Source organism: Macrosteles quadrilineatus, unplaced genomic scaffold (genome assembly GCF_028750875.1).
Source record: "Macrosteles quadrilineatus isolate MER2022 unplaced genomic scaffold, UCM_ALF_1.0 Scaffold_3__2_contigs__length_128488019, whole genome shotgun sequence".
NCBI classification, from domain to species: domain Eukaryota; kingdom Metazoa; phylum Arthropoda; class Insecta; order Hemiptera; family Cicadellidae; genus Macrosteles; species Macrosteles quadrilineatus.
In genome coordinates, this window is record NW_026542596.1 from 16,344,982 (window position 1) to 16,366,018 (window position 21,037).

The following is a 21,037-nucleotide window of genomic DNA, read 5'->3' on the forward strand; positions in this document are numbered from 1 at the left end:
TTTTTATTTTGACGTCCCCAGAGGCCAAAAACACTATTCGTTCAAATTTGTATATATGTATATACAGGGTGCGGCAAAAAAACCGATCTATTTTCTGCAGAGCAGTGTTCAGCGACAGGTCGTCCGAGAGTGGTGGGAGTAGGCTCGTTGGAAAGCCTACACAATGCCATTTTTTGTAGTCATAGAGCAGAGGTCGCCTGAGCTAGTGTGGTTGTTATGGAGTCGTTTTTATAAAATAGTGAATTCATTCATTGCTACTCAGCGGCAGTTTCATGCATTCTTTCAATTAATGCATGAAGAAGTTCCGTTACGTAGCACAATAATGCGGTGGGTTACTTACTTTAGGACAACGGCCTTTGCATTGAAGAGGAAGCTGACAGGCCAAAGTCAGATCTGACTCCAGACAACGAAAATTCGATAGAGTTCGTGCTGCTGTGCAAAACAGTCCTCGTAGGCCCACCCGAAAACAAGCGGCTGCCTTGAACATTTCTGACCGCTCAGCTATACTAATTTTGAGGTTAATTTTCATCCCTATGGATTAGAATAATAATCTGTTTAATTTGGTAATCATCCATACAGATAATCACGACGGAACTTCTCCATGTCGCCCTAATTGAATAAAAGCACAGAACTGCCGCTGAGCTGCAATGACTATAACATTACTTTGTATATATACAGATATATATATATATATAGAGATATATATATGTGTGTCCGTGAACGTGATAACTTGAGTATTTTTTTTTCTATTTTGATGAAATTTAGTTTGAAAGTGTAAGGCAGGATAAACTTGAATTCGTGAATCAATGATCGGACAATGGGAACGGGGTTTTACTAGGGGTTTTATGGGGTAGAAATTGTTTATTATCATTTTTGATCATCAAAACACAAAATTTCCCAATTTCTCTCTAGACCATTTTAAAGAGCTTAAAAAGACAAATGATTTAGTACATTGAAGTGTTTTTGTGCGGTGATTGGTTACGGAGAAGATTAAAAAAATTGTAAATTTAAAACTCCCATGTTGTTCCTATGGAGAATATTCTAATGTTGTAAAATGTTTTCGTTTGCTTGTTTATGGATATATTTTGTTCAAACTTGGCAAATTTATTTTTTTAATTCTAAGCTATTAATATTTTACTAAAAAACACAGTTTAGTGCCTCCCTGTAGCAGCAAACCTAGGTACTTGTTTAACCTAATGTTATATAAATAGATTTAATTATATATCAATTCAGGCAAACAGAAATTTGTCTGCAGGTTTGTTGCTGCCGGGTATTTTTAGTATGGCTCAGTTAATAAATAAGTTCATACATACAACAAACAGAAATCAGAAATTGAGAATAACACACTGTGTCAGAGTCTTATTTCAACATTAATTTTTATTCTAAAACTAGCTGCAATGTTAATCTAAACGGTGTCATAAAACTGACTCACAATTTCTCCAATTAGCCTGATATTAAAATTGAACATTTTACTACTTTCATAAAAAAGAAACCATTATAATGGGCAAGCGGCGAGTAAGATTTTGTCAAGGAGAAACACACTAATTTACAGTGTTGAGAGTTGTTCCATTTTGTTCAAGGTTAAAGGACTATAACTTACCATATTTTGATCAAAATCCTTAGAGCTGTTTTTGTAAAATTTCTTTTTTTCCATTATTTTATGCGTTTTTGTGAGAAAATCACAATAAAAAAAATTCAAATGAATGAAAAACACTAGGAGATACCATGGATACTATGTGAATACAGATTTCCTACAGTTGGCCCATATAGGATGTCTAAGCCGGCGCCACACTATTCCGTTTAGCAGGATGCGGTTGAGATGGATGCGCTTTTACCGCAAACACATTACCTTGTCACACCTTCCTGTTCTACCTCAACATACTTCGAGTGAAGAGCGTGAGCATCACATGCTGTGCACTGTTGATAGCGACAGCAGTATGTATAAACGCGCGGCACAACGGGATGGTGTGGCTGCTCTCATTTAACTGCACGTTTTTTCAACTTTAGTGACCGTGGCCATTAAAACACATGAGTTCTAACCATCCTGCCAAACGGCTCCTGTTTGCCCGGACCGGCAAAATGGGATAGTGTAGCACTGGCTTAACCTGGTATGTAAAAGTCAATGTGCTAGGACACACTGAAGACATTGATAAAACGGTATAGTTCACTGATATTTCATCCTAATATAGGACTTCAAAAGATATTGAAAAGAAATTATTTTAAAATGTTCAAAAATATTCCTAAATTCCTTTTACTTTTAAAAGGAAAAAAACTTCCATGTCATATGTTTACTAGTGATGTACCACAATTATGTAGCCTAAATTTTGTGTGACAAATAAATGTTTCATTTCATTTCCAACAATCACCATTATTCAAGACAAGAAAAACGTAAAATCCTTAATTTGTTATTGTAAGTGTCAGAAGTCAATAGCTCTGTCAATTATAACTCACCTGTTCCATTTCCTCAATGAATATTTTAGGACAGAAACGACACTTGAGTTTGACAGGAGAATTTTCATGGGCCTTTGTGTGGTACATGAGGGCTGTCTTAGACAGAAACTTCTTGTCGCACGTGAAACAGTTAAACCGAGCGACCAACTTTGAGCACACCTTGGTCTCATGTTTGTTCAAATCTTCACCTGATCCAAAAACCTTCTTGCACACACTGGAACGTGAAACAAAAGATAAAATCAGCTGATTCTTTGCTAGTTTAGTGTAACGTTTTACTGATTTAGTGGTAAAACTGTTACCAGCAACATTATCCAGTTTTTAGTATAAATTACAGCAAAACCTCACTAACTCGACAATTTATAGATTTCAGGTTGTCGAGTTATCCAAAATATTAACATTTTAAATGGGTTTCAATAAATGAGTAGCCTAAATAACAGACTAATTTTTTTACCTATAAATTTATCACTTACTTGAGTACGTTTACATATCCGAGTAGACAATCTTCAAAGAAATGTAAAATATTCAATCCTTAAAACTTAATTTTCTGAAAAAATGTTTTTTTGCAATCGCCCTGTCAGCTGTTGACAATTGAGTTACACTGACTGTCGAGTTACCGGATGTCAAGTTATTGAGGTTTTACTTAGGTTACAACACTGAGGGTTAGTGAGGCTGACTTTACTGCAGCGTGATGAGTCAGCTAAGAACATTTTAAGGACCTAAAAATCTTTACTGTTTACGGGCAGTATATATATGAATCAATAACAATTACAAAAACACAAGAAGTATATTCGGAACCAAAATAAAAATCCCATTCTTATAATTTAAGAAATAAGAACAAAAATATACAACTACACAGGACTAAATCTTTTGAAAAGAAACTATCTTATGCAGGTAATAGATTTTTAAAATTTATTCCAAATAATATTAAAAAATAAATAGATCCAAACAAATTTAATACAAATATTGAAAGAGTTTTTAATAAATTTAGCAATTTATTCTTTGGAAGATTTTTCTACCTCCCTAAGTTGCTACGATAGTTGACATTATCTTACTAGATTTATAATACTAAGTATTTGTTGTTTTTATAATCATTCCTCATTTTTTGCTGTTTTTATCCTGTTGAAACTGTGATTATTTTGACACTATTTATTGTTCAATGTACAAAAAAATGAATAAAGATATTTGAATTGAATTTACTGTGTTTAAAAGGCTAGATAAACATTTATCTATTCCAGACTTATTGAATCTTTTAAATGTTAAATCATTCTTCTTTCAAGGATCCAAATGAAACTGGTGTCCGTTTACTGGTGAACCTTAAACATTCGATTTAGTTGCATGATAGCTGGCAGCTGTATGGATGAGTGTGTGAAAATGTAAAAAATGTTTAAATTTGATTTCATCAAATAGGAGAGGCTCAATGTAGCATGTACTGTGTTCCAGTCGTTGTGGGCGTAGTTCTACAAGAAACCAACAGGTAGCAGCACTGAAGAAAATTACTAACAGGTCCTCTGTATTGCCAAATGCAGGGGAAAACAGGGGCGAAGTAACCAGATACAACATTAAAAATAGGTACCACAACAAAGGTGCCAAGCTAAACTACCATTGCACTAAGTTTGAGGTAGGGTTCCTTCCACAATACTACACTACTAACTAACAAAAAGTAGACTTCTCATCCCATTATAAATTTTGAAGCTTGTTTTTGGTGTCTAGTTCATGTCCGGTGGCACTGGGCGTTAGTGTCGCCGAAATTTTGTTTCCATTAATTAAGGGTTAATTTAATGATTTGTGCTTTACTGTTTAGTGTTTGCTTATATAACCAGGGTACGAGTTATTGTTTATGATTAGATCATTTTATTTTATTTTGCTAAACGAGGTTTTAAATGACTGAAATAACAAGAAACAAATTGTAAACAAAATACGACCTCTATAGTGCATCCGACAGAACTAACAATAAAATTGGCTTCAGTTGTTAGATAAGGATGGGAAATCTGCTAAGCAGGTATGTTTTATCACTATTGGATACTGAAGTAGACATCCCATCTATCTATCTATCTGTGGGCCAGTCACAGCGCTAGTGTATAAAATTCTATTTTATACCTTATTTGTTGTTAATGACCAGGTTGTTGGTTCATAACAGTTGCTATAGCTCACCATACGTCATTCCCTAAGTTTGACTTGGTATAAAGGTTTGTGTATTCGACATAATTTAGTAATATAGTTCAGCGCAATTTGTCGGTGGCTCACATCAACTATGATGTTTTGATAAAAAAATCTGGCTAAAAATTTAAAATGGGGATGGAATGTCTAGTTGTATTAATAGTCAAGGGTTTTATCTTTGACTTGAGGGGCAGTGCTATCCAGCTACTGACAAATTTATAATTAACTAGACAAGGACACAAAAGATTCCGCCTGCCGCACGCTTAGGCATCTAGGCACTTGGTGTTGGCACCTGCGGGCAGCATCCAATGTAGGATCAATGGATCTTCACACATACACATTACACACTGCCACAGATAAGTTTACCAGCGGACTGAGCTGGAGCTAACTCACCTACAAAGCCTTAGTTCAAAAGTATTTTTTTAACTTTAATTTGATTTTACTGTTATACAATTTTTATCTCTGTATCATTTTTTTATCAAAAACAGTATAACAAAATGTTCTCACTAGCTCAGTAGCTAATTGCTAACCTGCCTCTGGAAATTGCAGGATTTCGCAAAAAAAATACCAATTATCTATGAGTATGGTACTATTTATAAGCACATATTTGTTCAGTTTTATAAACTAACAGTGTAATTTTATATCCTGGTATTTGGACATATTAGTCCATTGAAGCAATCAGGTCACATACCTGCATGGAAACTGCTCAGATAAGTCACTACTATGTACATCCTTGTGTATTTCAAAGAGTTCCCGTTGTACAAAGAGTTGACATTTGTCACACAGGACATGCGACGTGTGCAGTGTCAAATGACGGTTAAGTGCTTCTTTACTGACAAACGCAGCTCGACACTCAGTGCAATACTTTGTACCATCTTTCCTGTGAAGCTGAAACAGCAAAAAATTACAGTGCAAACAATACTTTCAAGATCTTTCTGGGGTGAGCATTGATTTAAGGGGGTGAATGTATACTATTTTTTATGATGTCTAGCCTATAAAACAAACCCACAATCTTTGAGCGTTTACAAGTCCAAGCTTGTTATTTTTTTATCCTGTACATTAAAAATATAGCACAGAAGACTACATCTTTTTTGGTTGGGACAGCAATATTTGTACACTGCAAAATACCAGACTAATTTATTATTGTAGTGTAAGGTTTTTGTAAAGTAAAAGTATTTCCATATTAAGTCACTTGAACTGATTGATCTAAATTACTTATAATAACTGGTCATTTGTTAAAGACATGGTTTAAACTGGGTGTAGCTTCCTATAAAAGGAACCAATTACGTCTTTTCTTACTCCTAGACATGGTCACACCTAACCTTTGTGCCAAACTTTAAGTAACTGTATGTCAAAATACAGTTCATTGTGTACAAAATTATCTATTAGAAAATAAAAAGAACATGACACAGATTAATGTTTACTTACAACTAAATGTTTCTTGAGTGACACCGGACTGGTAAAGCTTTGATGGCAGATGGGACAGGCGTTGCACAAGTGTGAGTCCTTGTGTACAGGGAACTTCCAAGTAGTGCCCAAACACTTGTTGCATCTCCACTTGAGCATTTTAGCGTGTTTCAACAACGGAATCTCTGGGGTTTTGACATCCTCCAACACAGGCACCATGTCCGCATTGAGTGGTTTGTCGTTGAACACCAGATTCTCCACCGTCAGTTCCCGGTCACTCGCGAGTATCACCTTCATTACAGCGATCAGTTTAGAATCGCTCGGCACAGGAGTCCTGTCCTTGCCAGCCATGACAAAACTTGCTATGCCACCGAGTAAGGCCGGGTTGTCGGTTGCCTCTCTGTCGACAATAAAAATCGGCATGGGGTTATTCAAGTTGACTGTTCTGTTTGCAAAATAAGGTGTTTTTTCTCGGTATGTGATTTCAACGACGTTAATTTTTGGAGATTCAAATAAAGAATTCATTGTCGTTTTGAACTCAGGATGAATAGAGAGATTATTTTTGAACTCGGAGAGAAGCAAATTGAATTTTTCCCTGTTCCTCACAAAATGGTAGAATTTTTTCTTCTCTGTCCGTAACTCTTCCCAGTGTTCTTCAGTGTCATTTTTAGCCTTCTTTGGTGTTTTAGTGTGTTCTGAATCATTTTCACTGTCTTCAGTATTTAAACTTCTATTTTTAACCCTGCTTTCAGCTTTAGGTCGAGGAGAGGTAATTCCATTTTTGACCTCCGAAGTATCTTTTTTCCCTGCGGTTTTTGCTTCGGGGCAGGGAGAGGTAATTTCATTTTTTACCTCTGGAATCTCTCCCTTGTCAATAGGCGGTGTCGGCGTGTCGGTGGCTTCAGGTCCTGAAATCGACACCAATGATTCTGATGTTTCTTGATACGCTTTCAAATCTTCTTTTATTTCTTCCTCAGGAACCTAAAAGAAGAAAAACATTTTATGAAAGCTTGTAATTGGTAAATATTCTTTTAGAGTGGTAAATACAGTAGTTTTGAGAAGAAAAAAGACTTAAAAGTTAAAATAGTGACAGTTACAGATAACACATAACACTTGATTATTGAAATTGTAACGAATGAAGAGAAAATGGCATCAAACATGACCAGTGTAATTAGTGTGCAATAGTAAACTACGTCCAAACTGTATCACTTGCATATAAGCTGTGTATATGGTATTTTCTTTAAAATATGGTTACGATTGGAAAGACTGTTACTTTGGGCTATATATATTTATTTATATATTGAGGAAGAAAAATTGCCCCACGAAATGGATGCTATGTACAGAATTAAAATTTTTTACTTGACTAACCTTGGAGAGGTGAAATAACAAATTGATTTTGTTAGATTTTTGTGTATAGACAGTTTATATTTAACCATACAAAATAGATTATTTCTTCACTTTGGGAAATGAATTCGTTTTCAGTTTTGCTATAAAAAAATAAAAATACCCTCGCCACAGCAAACCTGCAGACTAAGCGAATTTCCATTTACCTGGCTGGATTTCTACTAAAATATTCCAGATGTATTTAATTAATATTAATTTTGGTGAGTACCTAGGTTTGCTGCTACAGGGAAGATATTGAGAAGATATTGAGGGAAGATATTGGCTTTTTTTATTGCCATGTCCACAGCTTAGTATTAAATTAACAAAATTTCCAAATTTGGTTTAAATATATCCATAAACAAGCAAACTATGATGGTTTATTTATTCTCCAAATAAATAACATGGGAATTTTAAATTTACAATTTTTTTAGTTATCTCCGTTACCGTTGGGCATTCAACAACGCTTTGATATACACAAATTTTTTTTAAGCTCTACAAAATGGTTTGCAGAGAAATTGTGAAATTTTGTGTTTTTAGGGTCAAAAATGGGAAAAATCTATTTTTACCCCATAAAACCCCCCATAAACTCCGGTTCCCATAGTCCGATTATGCTGGTTCGCGAACTCATTTGAATAAACGTAGGTTTACACGTTTGTACCAAATTTCATCAAAATCGGATCATTTTTCTCGAGTTATCGCGCTAACGGACACACATCTATACTAATATATAAAAATGAGATTGTGTGTGTTTGTCTGTTACTTAATAATGCAAGAACCACTGAACCGATTGAAGTAAAGTTTTGTATGAAGGTAGCTTATATACCTGGTTAAACATTTAGGCCTATTCCTGTTTTTCCCTTGGGCTACGCCCCATATGCTTCCAAAGTATCAATGTTTACATTTTGGAACAATGTAATTAGTAAAAAGTTGTAATTGAACTCTCCTGTAAATACTATAATTTTACAGTTCAAACAGCAGAGGTTAAGAGGTACAGGTTCTGCTCCCAAGATTTTTAAGTTTTATGAGTATGAGAATAGTTTGATTTAAAATATTTATGAAAGTATACTTATTTTAATAGAAACAGAAGGATCATTACAATGTTTATTTTTTTGGACTAATTTCGATATGGTAGCTTTTTGTTTACAAATTTGAACTAATAAACAAATGTATGGATCAGGATTTTAATATATTTTAAAAACTGGTACAGTTAAAATCCTTTGTTGGCTTTCCAAAAAAGGTAATACATTGAACATCATAGAACAGAACCAACTTGTTTAATTGAAACAGCTGTTAAGATTCGTTAATTCCTTTTAAATATGAAAAATCATAAGGTTAACATGGGAAACTCCAGAGCCACTGGGGCGGAGCCCGAAAGCCCGATCAGAATAAAAACTACTTAGTTTTCCTATTTAATGCCCAAAGAATCGGTGTACCGAATTTCAGCCTCCTAGGTAAATGGGAAAAGGGAGAATTAGTGATGAGTGATGAGCGAGTTAGTGAGTCAGTGAGGGCTTTGCCTTTTATAAGTATAGATTGATTAAATTTGTGCCCTGATTAAAATAATAGTGGTTGGTTTTCCAAAAAAGGTAATACAAGTTTTCCATTTTATATTTAGTTTATTTTCGCTAATTGTTCTGATAAATACACACTGATCTGCGAGGTAAAGATTGAACTTTGAAAAAAACGAAAAAGCTCATTAGCTACGGTAAAACATATCAATTATATGTAAAATCAATAAAACTATTTCTTTGCTTTACTACAGTGCTTTATGCTGTGCGATTATTTTTCCTTATTAACTTTATATGTACGTTTATCAACAAAATAAATGTTTAAGTATGCTTATCATTTGAAAATTGAATTGTAGGGGTAAATTATTTCTATAAATGCATCAGCGCCTCATATAATTCGTACTAGGTAGCCTTATAAGTTGCCTAGCCTTAAAGAAAGATATTCTTCAAACTAAGAGTTTCAATTGAGTTATGTTCCTGATACCAAAGGGGAATGTGTAACTATTTTTATACAACAGAATTCAAGATCAAATTTTTTCGCTTCAGTGCCCTCTCCGTTGCGAAGCACGGGTACAACAGCTAGTATATATATGATAATTTACTTGTTTATTTACATTTAGCCTATATTTATTTATTTACTATTTATTAATAACTGTGATCATGGCTTAAGAGCCGAAACATGTTAGTTATTCAATAAATTAATAATTTAAAGGGTACTAAATGTACCCTTCCCGGACGTGCGAAATCGTGACATAGAACGGGAAAAAATTATAGGAAAAAGAAAAATAAATTTTCCTTACTTGTGTTTTGTTATACAAGTATACATAAAATAAATTATAAATTATATAAATTAATTATATAAATTATAAGATAAATTTAGGCTAATTAAATTATGATGTTGCTGCAATTTGGTTAAACTACAATCGATAAAAACATTTGCTGCTTACATAGCCCAGGCAAATTAGACTTATAGTTCCTAAAAGTTGGGGGAAAGCTGGAAATGGCTTTAATCTGCTCTGGAGATCCTAAATAAGTTAAAAATGGGTTTGCGGCGGATTCTGAAGTGAGCTAAGTGTATGGGAGGCAAAAAAGTAGGTCGATTTTGCTCATTATTAGTTTTTTGCTTATAACTAAAAAACAGTGCATCCCACAAAAAAGGTGTTTAAATACTTTTCTAAAGAACATTAAGTTCTGCGTCGAATGACGTTAAAATGATTAAAATCGGTTCAGTCGTTCTATTACAACAGGTCGGTAAAGTTCGGTAATTTTAACCGAACACTATAGCATATACTGCCATCTGGCGGAACACACCGTAATCATCAAGAATAGGATGACAAGGAGAATGTTAAAATTACTGAACTTTGATGACCTGTTGTAGCAGAACGACAGAACCGATTTTAATGATTTTATCGTCATTTGACGGGGAATTTAATGTTCTTTAGAAAAGTATGCAAACACTTTTTTGTGGAATGCACTGTTCTTTTAGTTATAAGCAAAAACTTTCATACACTTAGCTCACTTCAGCATCCGTTGCAAACTCATTTTTAACTTATTTAGGATCTCCAGAGCAGATTAAAACAATTTCCAGCTTTTCCCCAATTTTTAGTAGCTACAGCTCTTTTTTGGGCTAATTTGCCTGGGCTAACAATAATCCAATTACTTACAATCACAGTTTATAAATTAGAATAATGTATAACTGACGCCCCTGATTACTCTCTTTCTCCACTATAAAGAGGGGCTTCTTTAAACCTGCAATGCATCTACTAAAACAGCTATTTTCACTGCAGTATGAGGAAAATTGTCTTTTAGAGCTTAGGATGAAAAGTGCAAATAACATACTAACCTCCACAACAACTTCCTGTCCATTGTGGTACTGTTTAATATGCTCGTAAATCGAAGTAAACCTAATGTTACACGCTGAGCAAGTGTATTCTTCTTCGTCTTCTTCAGCTTTTTGTTCATCTGATGACAAAACGTCTTTGGCCTCTTCTTTTGATGTATTTGATTCTTTCGCTAAACTATCTACGCCTTCATTTCTTCCTGCATCTGTAGAGTTCTCTGTAGGAGAACTCTTTACTGAATCTAAGTTTGTTGTTAGAGGAACTGAATTAGTTATATCTGGAAGTTTTCCATTTAAATCTTTGTTTATGGCATTAATAGTTGGATCAGATGTCTTTTCATCTTTTTTTGGACTGCCTACCAGATTTTTACTTTCTTTTCTTTCACTGATTTTGGAACTATCACTTATGTCATCTTCAACGTGATCACTGGAGTCATCGCCAAAACCATCATCGTGGTCACTTAATAGTTTACTATAACAGATTTTTTTTCCTCTGGTCCTCCTGTGACTAACTAGTTCTGTCACCTCTGGTGTGGGATTGGCTTTAGATTTCCTGTGTGGTCTCTTGTTATTTGTAGTTTTATTAGGAGTTTTCTCTACAATCGTAACACCATTCACTGTGGGACTTTGATTAGTATCACTCATTATAGATTTTTTGCTTACTTCAGCATTTGTATTACTTTTTGTTAAAACTTTTTCTTCCCCTCGAGTTTTTTCTTCATTTGATACTAGTAACAATCCTTTGGAAACACACGTGTCCTCTGTTTGAACTTCTAATGACTTTTTCAATCCTTTGGAAACACACGTGTCCTCTGTTTGAACTTCTAATGACTTTTTCAATCCTTTGGAAACACACGTGTCCTCTGTTTGAACTTCTAATGACTTTTTCAATCCTTTGGAAACACACGTGTCCTCTGTTTGAACTTCTAATGACTTTTTGCCCTTTTCTTTCAGTTTTGAGGATAAAGGGCCTACTTTTCTGGAGTGATTAGACGTAGAGCTCTGGGTATGGTTCGGTAAGACAACTTTCGGCTGAGAACCTTTCCCTAATCCCAAAAGAATTGATTGTTCAAGGGATGTGCCTTTGGCTTTACCTGGTGTAAAACTGATATCCACACTAGGATGGAATGAAATTGGGTTTAGGACTACACTCAAGGAGTTGTTAGCAAGTTTGCTGTGCTGCTGCGAAGGTAGTATCGTGTGCAACGGACGGAGGGAGACACTTGAAGAGAGTTTGTGCTTCAACGGAGTTGGTTGCTGGGCAACGGCTGGTGTAGAAGCAGGACTTGCAACGACAACACCAGCAGACCTCATGCTTTCCAGTGAATCTGTTGACAACATTATATTAGACAATATCACAAAAATATAATTAACACTATCACATTTTTTTAGTCCTAGGATGCTAGGCATAAACCCGGAATTGTTTTTCACATTACTTCAGGCTAGACCTAGGGGTTACAGCATTATCACTTAGATAAAATTCATTGGTGATTTGGCGGGATTTGAACCCGGGGCCCCAGGAAACGGAGTCCTGCGCTCTAACCACTAGACCAGCTTGCTCCCCTATTAGACTATTACATTAAAAACCCTTCTTATCCAACCTAGAACCCGGCTGCTTCTGACTGTTCACTGTACTTCCGAAAATGTCTTAATATGTGTCACTAGTGTTTTTGAGCCCAACATGTTTAATTTTGTGGATAAGCAGCAACAAAAAAAACTGAGACACACAATGAGAACTGTCTGTTTACAGTTATGTTTGTTTTTAATTTCACGAATAATTTGTCATATTTTGTGAATCTTTAATAATTTATTTTTTCTATTGTTTGGGTGAAGTAGTAGAACATTATGGCTATGGTAGATATGTAATACTATAGTATACCGTGAATTGAAATAAGCAAATTTTATTATACTGTGTCCTACCCCATTGCAAACGCAATGCTTGAGTATAGCTGTACTAAGCATTTTATACTTATATGCCAATCCCGTACGAAGGACGGGTACTCTGCTAGTATAACATGTTTGTAAGAAGACAATACATTTTTATATTGAGGGAGCAATATAAAAATATAATATATTCATCATGTATCTAAATATACCCTAACTCAATTATTTATTACTCTATGTTTAACTAAAGACCCCAAAGCAGAACAACGAGCGACGCTGCGACATTGTCGCGGACACGAAACGCCGAGAAACGCGGGCCTGCGGACACATTTACGGAGTCATAACGACGATCGCGCCGTGGCCGCGATTATTGGACCGACGATCGCACCGTGACCGCGAGTCATAACGACGATCGGGCTGTGACCGCGGAGTCATACCGACAGTCACGCCGTGACCGCGGAGTCATAACGACGATCACGCTGTGACCACGAGTCATACCGACGATCACGCCGTGATCTAACATTTTAATTCGATTGTTCCGGATCATCGATCGATTGTCGTTCGATTGTCCGGACTCATATTAACCGATCGCGCCGTGACCGCGGAGTCATACTGACGATCATGCCGTGATGGCGGAGTCATGCTGACGATCGAGCCGTGACCGCGAGTCATACCGACGATCGCCCCGTGACCGCGGAGTCCTACCGACGATCGCGCCGTTACCGCGGAGTCATAACGACGATCGCGCCGTGACCGCGAAGTCCTACCGACGATCACGCTGTGACCACGAGTCATACCGACGATCACGCCGTGACCGCGAGTCATACCGACGATCGCCCCGTGACCGCGGAGTCCTACCGACGTTCGCGCCGTTACCGCGGAGTCATACTGACAATCATGCCATGATGGCGAGTCATACCGACGATCGCCCCGTGACCGCGGAGTCCTACCGACGATCGCGCCGTGACCGTAGAGTCCTACCGACGATCGCGCCGTGACCGCGGAGTCATACTGACGATCATGCCGTGATGGCGGAGTCATGCTGACGATCGAGCCGTGACCGCGAGTCATACCGACGATCGCGCTGTAATGTTTCAATTTAACTTACCGGTAACCGTTTTAGGCTATGTTATGCCTAGGCTAGGTTAGGTTTTTGTTAGATCAATTGTAATAAAAGTAGGCCTATCTCACATTTTTCATAGTTTAAATATTTCTTAATGTTCTTTAAATTACTAATGAAATAATGTTTCTAATAGTTTATTTTGTAAATAGTGGTAATAAAGAATATTTCTACCCACTTACCGTACCTAGGTTAGCTTACCCACTTACCGTATTTAGGTTAGGTTATCCATTGTAAATATTTCAGCAACACAATAACAGTTATGAATGTACATTACTATTTTATTTCACACACAAAGGGATAAACATGTAAATATAACAACTAACTAAATAATTAAAACATATTTATTTATTACATTTATTGAATGTTTGTTTACTAGTTTACAATAGCTTCTCTGACAGCTCGAGCTCCAGCCGACAGCAGCTGTTGGATCAAGAACGATCAAGTGGGCAGCGATGACGTCAGGCTGCCGGAAAAGGAAGATAACTTTTGGTGGAAACATCTGGGTTTAAAGTTCTAGAACATTCCATGGTCTCCATAGCAACCAAATCGGGTATAAATACAGCAGTCCACGGGCCAGTCTTCACTTCACGAGTTGACAGTCAGCGCTGCGGGTTTAAACCATTTGCCAGGCGCAAATAAAACAATAATCAATAGTAATCAAATTTGTATTTGTAAAAGAAAATAAAAACAAGGAATAAGGTCAGTCCCAATTGTGTACTCATTTGAAATATTAATAAGGTAATTTGAATTAGACAAGTAAGTAGGATAGAAATTAGAATAGGCCTACACACAAAGCATTTGTCAGGCCCCGGCAGACCGCTGGTGCTGCGGCTTTAACACTCAACACTCACGCACATTCGGTAGTTGTCTGGCACCTTTTTTAAAGAGTGCTGCGACCGAAATAACACTTACAAGTAGTGGCACTAACAATTTAACTCCATACAAAGCATTTGTCAGGCCCCGGCTGACCGCTGGTGCTGCGGCTTAACACTAAACAAGCACGCATATTTGGTAGTTGTCTGGCACCTTATTTTAAGAGTGCTGCGACCAAATAACACTTACACATAGTGGCTCTGTATAACTTAACATTATATCTCACATTTCACACATTCTGCAGTTAGGATAAAATCAGTCACGTGGCAAAGAACCCATCCCTGAGAAACTTTGATAAAAATACAAAATAAAATAAATACAATTAAATGAAATTCAGATTTAAGTCATTGAGACGTTACAGCGCCGTGACCGCGAGTCATACCATAGATAAATCATACTCCCGTAGTAGATTTGTCATCCTTATGGAACAGCTGAAGCCAATTTTATTGTTTGTTCTGTACGTCCAACTGTAGAGGTTATGTTGTATTTACAATTTGTTTCTTGTTATTTCAGTCATTTAAAACCTCATTTAATCATATAAAACGATTTAATCATAAAGAATAACTGGTCCCCTAGTTATATAGCCAAATAGTAAAGCACAAATCATGAAAATAACCCTAAAATAATAGAAACAAAATGTGGTCTACCCCAGCGATCAGTGTGGACGTACATGAACTAGACATGAAAAACAAGCTTCAAAATTTACAATGGGATGAGGAGTCTAGACGATCGCGCCGTGACCGCGAGTCATACCGACGATCGCGCCGTGACCGTGGAGTCCCGCAGTCATACCGACGATCGCGCCGTGACCGCGAGTCATGACGACGATCGCGCCGTGACCGTGAGTTCTACAGACGATCACCCCGTGACCCGCGAGTCACAAGTTTCTATAGGTACCTGTAAATTGTTACCCATTTTTTGGTTTTTATAGATCAGTGCCACAAATGGTAAACATTGATTTCGTATGTCTTTTTTGGTAACTGCAATACAGTACTTTTTTTTATGCACAGAAAAAAATCCTGTCCCATCCCGTCCCGAAAATCGGGAAGGAAATAAAAATCCCGTCCCGTCCCGAACTAAAAATTTAAATCCCGTCCATCCCTAGTGTATTTATATAAAGAAACTATAGTACATTTAAAGTTTTACTTCTAAAGACTTTGTTAACACTTGTTAAGGTATGTGTATATATATATACGTATTTAAAAAAAAGTAAATTTAAATAACCTGATTATGCCTACCCCTTAATAGTTTTTTAGTTTTTTGTTTTAAAAGTAGGCTATACAAGTTATTGAAATTTACTTATTTTATTTAACTATATTACTAGTAGCCCTAAAGAGTGAATATATATATATATATATATATATATATACCGGTATATAAGTCATTATTTAGCTTTTTAGTTTTAGCGCTTGCGGACACATTTTGAGGTTTTCACAGGCCGTTGCAGACACGTAGGAACCATTCTGCTTTGGGGACTAAAGACTGTTTCATGTTTATACAATTTGTTGTTATGTTGGCATAGCAGCTTCTTAGTTGGAGTAAAACAAATGTGCTTATGAGTTATAAAAGTTTGTATGTGTTCTGTTGTGAAGCTATAAAAAATAAAGTATTGTTTGTTTGTAAAGTCAAGTCTTATAATTAAATAAGGTCTACAGATTTAAGCTCAACAGTCTTTGCGCAAAATAATCTATAATAAATTATAGGCATGAACTGTGGATGCGATGCTCCCTGGTGTGTATTAACATCCACACTAGTGAGTAGTACGACTATCCCCAGTACCATCGTGATAATTAGACCAATTTGTTACAAGGAAAAAATGTGGTTCAGATTCCACTACAAACTATAGGTCCCTTCGTTTCCATTGGCTGTATGGGCTATTAAATAACAGTTGTGTCTGAGGAACATGTTGGAACAAGACTACAGGATAGCAACAATCATCCTACACTCATATTTGGGTTAAAATACGCACATAGTGGCGTCCCCATCTTAAATAATTGATTAATTGATATGGTTATTGGGGTTTGACTGTATATAGTACATTTTAATTCATGTATGGAATAAATCTGTTAAATAACTTATAGGCTATACAACAATTTTTAAATTTACTATTACTGTATTATAACTATTTAAGAAAAGCACCTGAAGAATTGGCTGGTTCGAGGCTGCTTGGAGGAGTTGGAGGGATGCCTGGCAACTGTAACAAAGAGAGTACATGTTTATAGTAAAGAAATAAACTACAGAATCAAAGCTAAATCGACAATGGTCAAAGTATGAAATCGGTTTTATACACATTTCCAAACCCTCCCCCTGTATGCAACATAATATTGTATTTTAATGGATTTTGTGGTGGTTAAGTTTAACAGTAGGCTTACCTTTTCTGTCGAAACTAGATCAAAATTCACTAATAAAGACTATAATTGAACGCAAATTATAGGGCTCTTTTAAGTTTTTTTTTCTATAATTACTTCCTCCCCATAAAATAGTACTGTAGCTAAGGTGGGAGTGTATGCACACATTTCAAGGCCTGTTGAAATCTACCACTAACCAAGTCATAGAAGTTCAAGGGATGAATATGATGTTAATATTTTATAGTTTCTCATATCCTTCAGCAAATATTCCAGTACAGTAGACTCCCTCTTATCCGGACTCCTTGGGACCAAGGCCAGTGCGGATAACGAGTTTTCCGGTTAAGCCGACGTCCCCAAAAACTCGTTAAAACAGACCGTTTACGGTGTTATTCGACTTAAATTTAGGAGAGCATTGTATTTAGCCATGTAATCACTGGTCTCAAATCTTTCCCACGAGAACAGTCGTTTCAGTACCACCCACTTCCTGCCGATTTAGTCCGGTTAAACCAATGCCCTGATAAAAATTGTCCGGTTAAAGAGATGTAATTACCGTGGAGTGTAGTCCGGTTAAACCGATGTCTGGTTAAAAGGTGTCCGGATAAGAGGGAGTCTACTGTAGGGGGGTTCCACCCGCCGGCTGTTTACGCCGTAAACATGGTCCTACAAAAAATGAACCTCCTGGCATAATTAATGTGTTTTTAGTTTAAATAAACTGTTAAATGTTCACTAAGATCTAAACTATGCACCACAGAGCTAAGCCTTTGTTAAATCTTTTTTTCTACAAGCCTGCACCTCAAACTGTAACCTCAGATGAATAGGCATATTTTCTAAAAAGTTTTGTTCAAAACGTCCTTTTCATAAATACTTTTGTTCTAAATTTTCCTTAATAATGGAATCTAAAATTAACTTAATGCAGACTATAGGTACAAAATAACTCAAGATTACTCCCTTCTAAATATTTAGCTAGAACTTAGTTAACACATTTCCAGAGCCCCTTTTCTTTCCAAGGTTAGTGAGTAGTGACCTATGTTAAATTTATTGGTTTAACAGTGATTTCAACAAATAGACCTATATTTAATTCTTCTGGTAGGCTATGGTATATATTTTTTTGATTTGCATGTGTTTGGTTGTCAAAGTGTTGTTTATACAAATAGGCCTAAGTTTAATTTTCTTAATCCCATAATATAACCAACCTACAATAATGAAAAATAATCAGTTAAAAAAAATTGAAATAGGGATATTTTGTTTTTAAAATAAAACAAGTACCGGTAGTATAATTTGAAATGAGGTACCGATGGTACAGGAAGTGAGAACCGATTTTGTTTACGAATCCGTACCGGAACCGACATTGAAAATGTGGTACCGACCAACCCATCACTAGTTTATATAGGCTATTGTATTTGTAATAGTAATGGACAGGAAAAAATAACAAAATCAGACATAAACACTAAGGTTACAGAGTAAACTATGAATCAGAGATCTAAAATGACAGTTATAAAATCTTACCATTTCAAGTAATTTGTTCTGATTGTACAGACACTTCCGTTTGGCCTCGCGAGGTGAGAGGGGACCATCACATTTCCGAGACAGATGTTTAATGAGCAAGTCCAGGGAACTAAACCTCTCAGAACAGATTGGGCAAAAGAGGTTGTTCCGTAAACTTCGCAAATGGTGGAACAAAGCATCTTGGTCGTCGAACGGCTGATCACAGCACAGTGGGCAGTGGATGGGAATCATTTTCTCTGGTCTAGAGATGTTGATTGTTGCCTGCAATCTGAAATAAAATTTAATTTAGTTTTTTTATAACAAAGCAAGGGTATTCAGGAAGTAAAACGCTAAAATAAAGTTTTACATTAAAGATCAAAATAGGCGAAACCCAATAAATTTAACCCAATAGGCGAAATAGATACCCAATAGGTTTTTCACCTATTGGGTCTGATGATGATTGGAGTGTCCAATCAAAATTGATCACCACTTACCATCTTTCATCCAATCCCATGAGATGAGACCTTAGAATTAAGTTGTATCTTGAGATCTTTTAATTTTTATTTTGTTCATGAAGAATTAACCAGGTTCAACGCATGCCTTATTCTTGTAGCCTCTTACGTCATGTCTCACCAGGTGGAGGTAAGGTTGCTAGAACAGTTACTAGGCCTATATACTATCTGACCATGCAGGTGTATGGACTACCTTTAGTCTCAGCACTGACCTGAGTATGAATAATACAAAAATAAAACAAAAAAAGTGTAGGAAATTTTAAAATGTTGAATTCTTTCTGAGGATAAAATTAACCGTCTCAATCAATTTCTGGTGGATGCCAACTACGGGGAAGTGTACACACCAATGAGGTAAATAGCTCAGTGAATGTCAATTTAAATATTTTTTTTTATTTAAAAATTAGTTGTCCTAACATCCCTGTTAGTCCTAAAAGCAAGGTTTGTTAGTATGCCTGTTAGTCCTAACAATCCAATGCATGTTAGTTACATTTTTAATGACTATTATGTGAATGCAACTGAAAATTTACTTGAGGAATTGCCTCCAGCACAGCCCGTGACTTTGACAAATAACTCATTAAATCCACAAAAAGTGTTCCGTTGCAATCCACTTAATGAAAACGAATTGGCTAAAGTAATTGATTCTTTGAAAAATAAAAACTCTTACGGATGATATGATGAAATACCAACAACAGTTACAAAATTGTCCAAAATTGCATTGATAAAGCCTTTATTACACCTGATAAATTCATCCTTCATTTCTGGCATCTTCCCGGACAAATTGATTTCTAAAATTTTTAAGATTTTTATAATCATGTGCCAATCTAGGCCTACAAAAAAGGGGAGGAACTTAATGTTGAAAATTATTGTCCAGTTTCTATTCTGTCTTCAATCTCAAAAGTTTTTGAAAAAGCCATGCATGGAAGACTCATGCTATTTTTAAAACAAAATAGTCTTTTAGATGACGAACAACATGGTTTTTTCAAAGATAAATCTGTCACCACAGATCTGATCAATTTCACTAGGGCCTATATAAATTATAGAATCAATAGACAAAAAAGAAAGTGTTGCTGGTATTTTCATGGACTTTCTAAAGCATTTGATAGGCCTAGTATTTCACATGAAAGACTGCTACAGAAATTAGTATAAACAAAATTAACTTCCCAGGTTTAATCAAAATATATCCATAAAAAATGAAACTACAAAATTTTACAATATTCTCCATAAGAATAACATCGGAATTTTAAATTTACAACTTTTCAATTTTCTCCGTTACCAATAACCGTACAAAAACACTTTGATATACTAAATTATTTGTTTTTTTAAGCTCTTTGTTTAAAATTGTTTGAGAGAAATTGAGAAATCTTGTCTTTTGAGGGTGAATAATGAGAAAAACCATTTTTTTACCCCATAAAACCCCCCGTAAAACCCCGTTCCCATAGTCCGATCATGTTGGTTCGCGAACTCATTCAAGTTTAAGTTAAATCCCTCCTTACACCTCTACCGGTAGCCTAAGCCAAATCTCATCAAAATCAGACAAAAATTACTCAAGTTATCACGTTCACAGACGTAGCCTATATATAAATCTTGGAGGTTTAGGGCCAATACATGATAAAAAAATTTGAACGAATGGTGTCTGGGGCCATCAAAATGAAAAAGTGATGGTATTTCTGAATTTTCTAGACTTTTCTTTTAAACGTGTTTAAACCATTCCTACGATCTTAATAAACAAGAAAATACATTTACAAACATTTTTTAAGGCGTGGAATTCACTGCAAATTACAAAAACACACAGAACTACTTACTCAATGCGCGGAGCATATCGCACTTCAAGAAACAAGGAGCGGAAAGATACGGACCGGTGACTATTTACTCTTGGCCCTCTTGGGCACCTATTTGTGTTGCCAGCTGATTAGAAAGGATTTGATAAGCGATATATCGAACCGCATCGAAATCAATATTTATTCCGATAATACCTCACAGGTTATAATGAATGTTGAATTATATTGAGGGTAGAGTAATTTATTACATTAATAAAACGCAGATTGAACAATGATCTAATTTAGGCA

General features: G+C 35.9%; 1 protein-coding gene across 2 annotated transcripts in view; it reads right to left on the reverse strand.

Annotated features, from left to right (window-relative positions):
* Positions 1 to 21,037, reverse strand: part of LOC128990275 (uncharacterized) — a 28,125-nt gene that overhangs the window by 5,154 nt on the left and 1,934 nt on the right. For both annotated transcript variants that reach the window (XM_054412594.1, XM_054412593.1), the window contains exons 2-7: positions 18,481 to 18,748; positions 16,766 to 16,820; positions 10,750 to 12,074; positions 6,037 to 6,996; positions 5,300 to 5,496; positions 2,452 to 2,665 (exon numbers count right to left, since the gene is read on the reverse strand). In XM_054412594.1, the coding sequence (XP_054268569.1) occupies positions 2,452 to 2,665; positions 5,300 to 5,496; positions 6,037 to 6,996; positions 10,750 to 12,074; positions 16,766 to 16,820; positions 18,481 to 18,711 (2,982 nt within the window). In that variant the 5' untranslated portion in view covers positions 18,712 to 18,748. The remainder of the gene's footprint in view (positions 1 to 2,451; positions 2,666 to 5,299; positions 5,497 to 6,036; positions 6,997 to 10,749; positions 12,075 to 16,765; positions 16,821 to 18,480; positions 18,749 to 21,037) is intronic.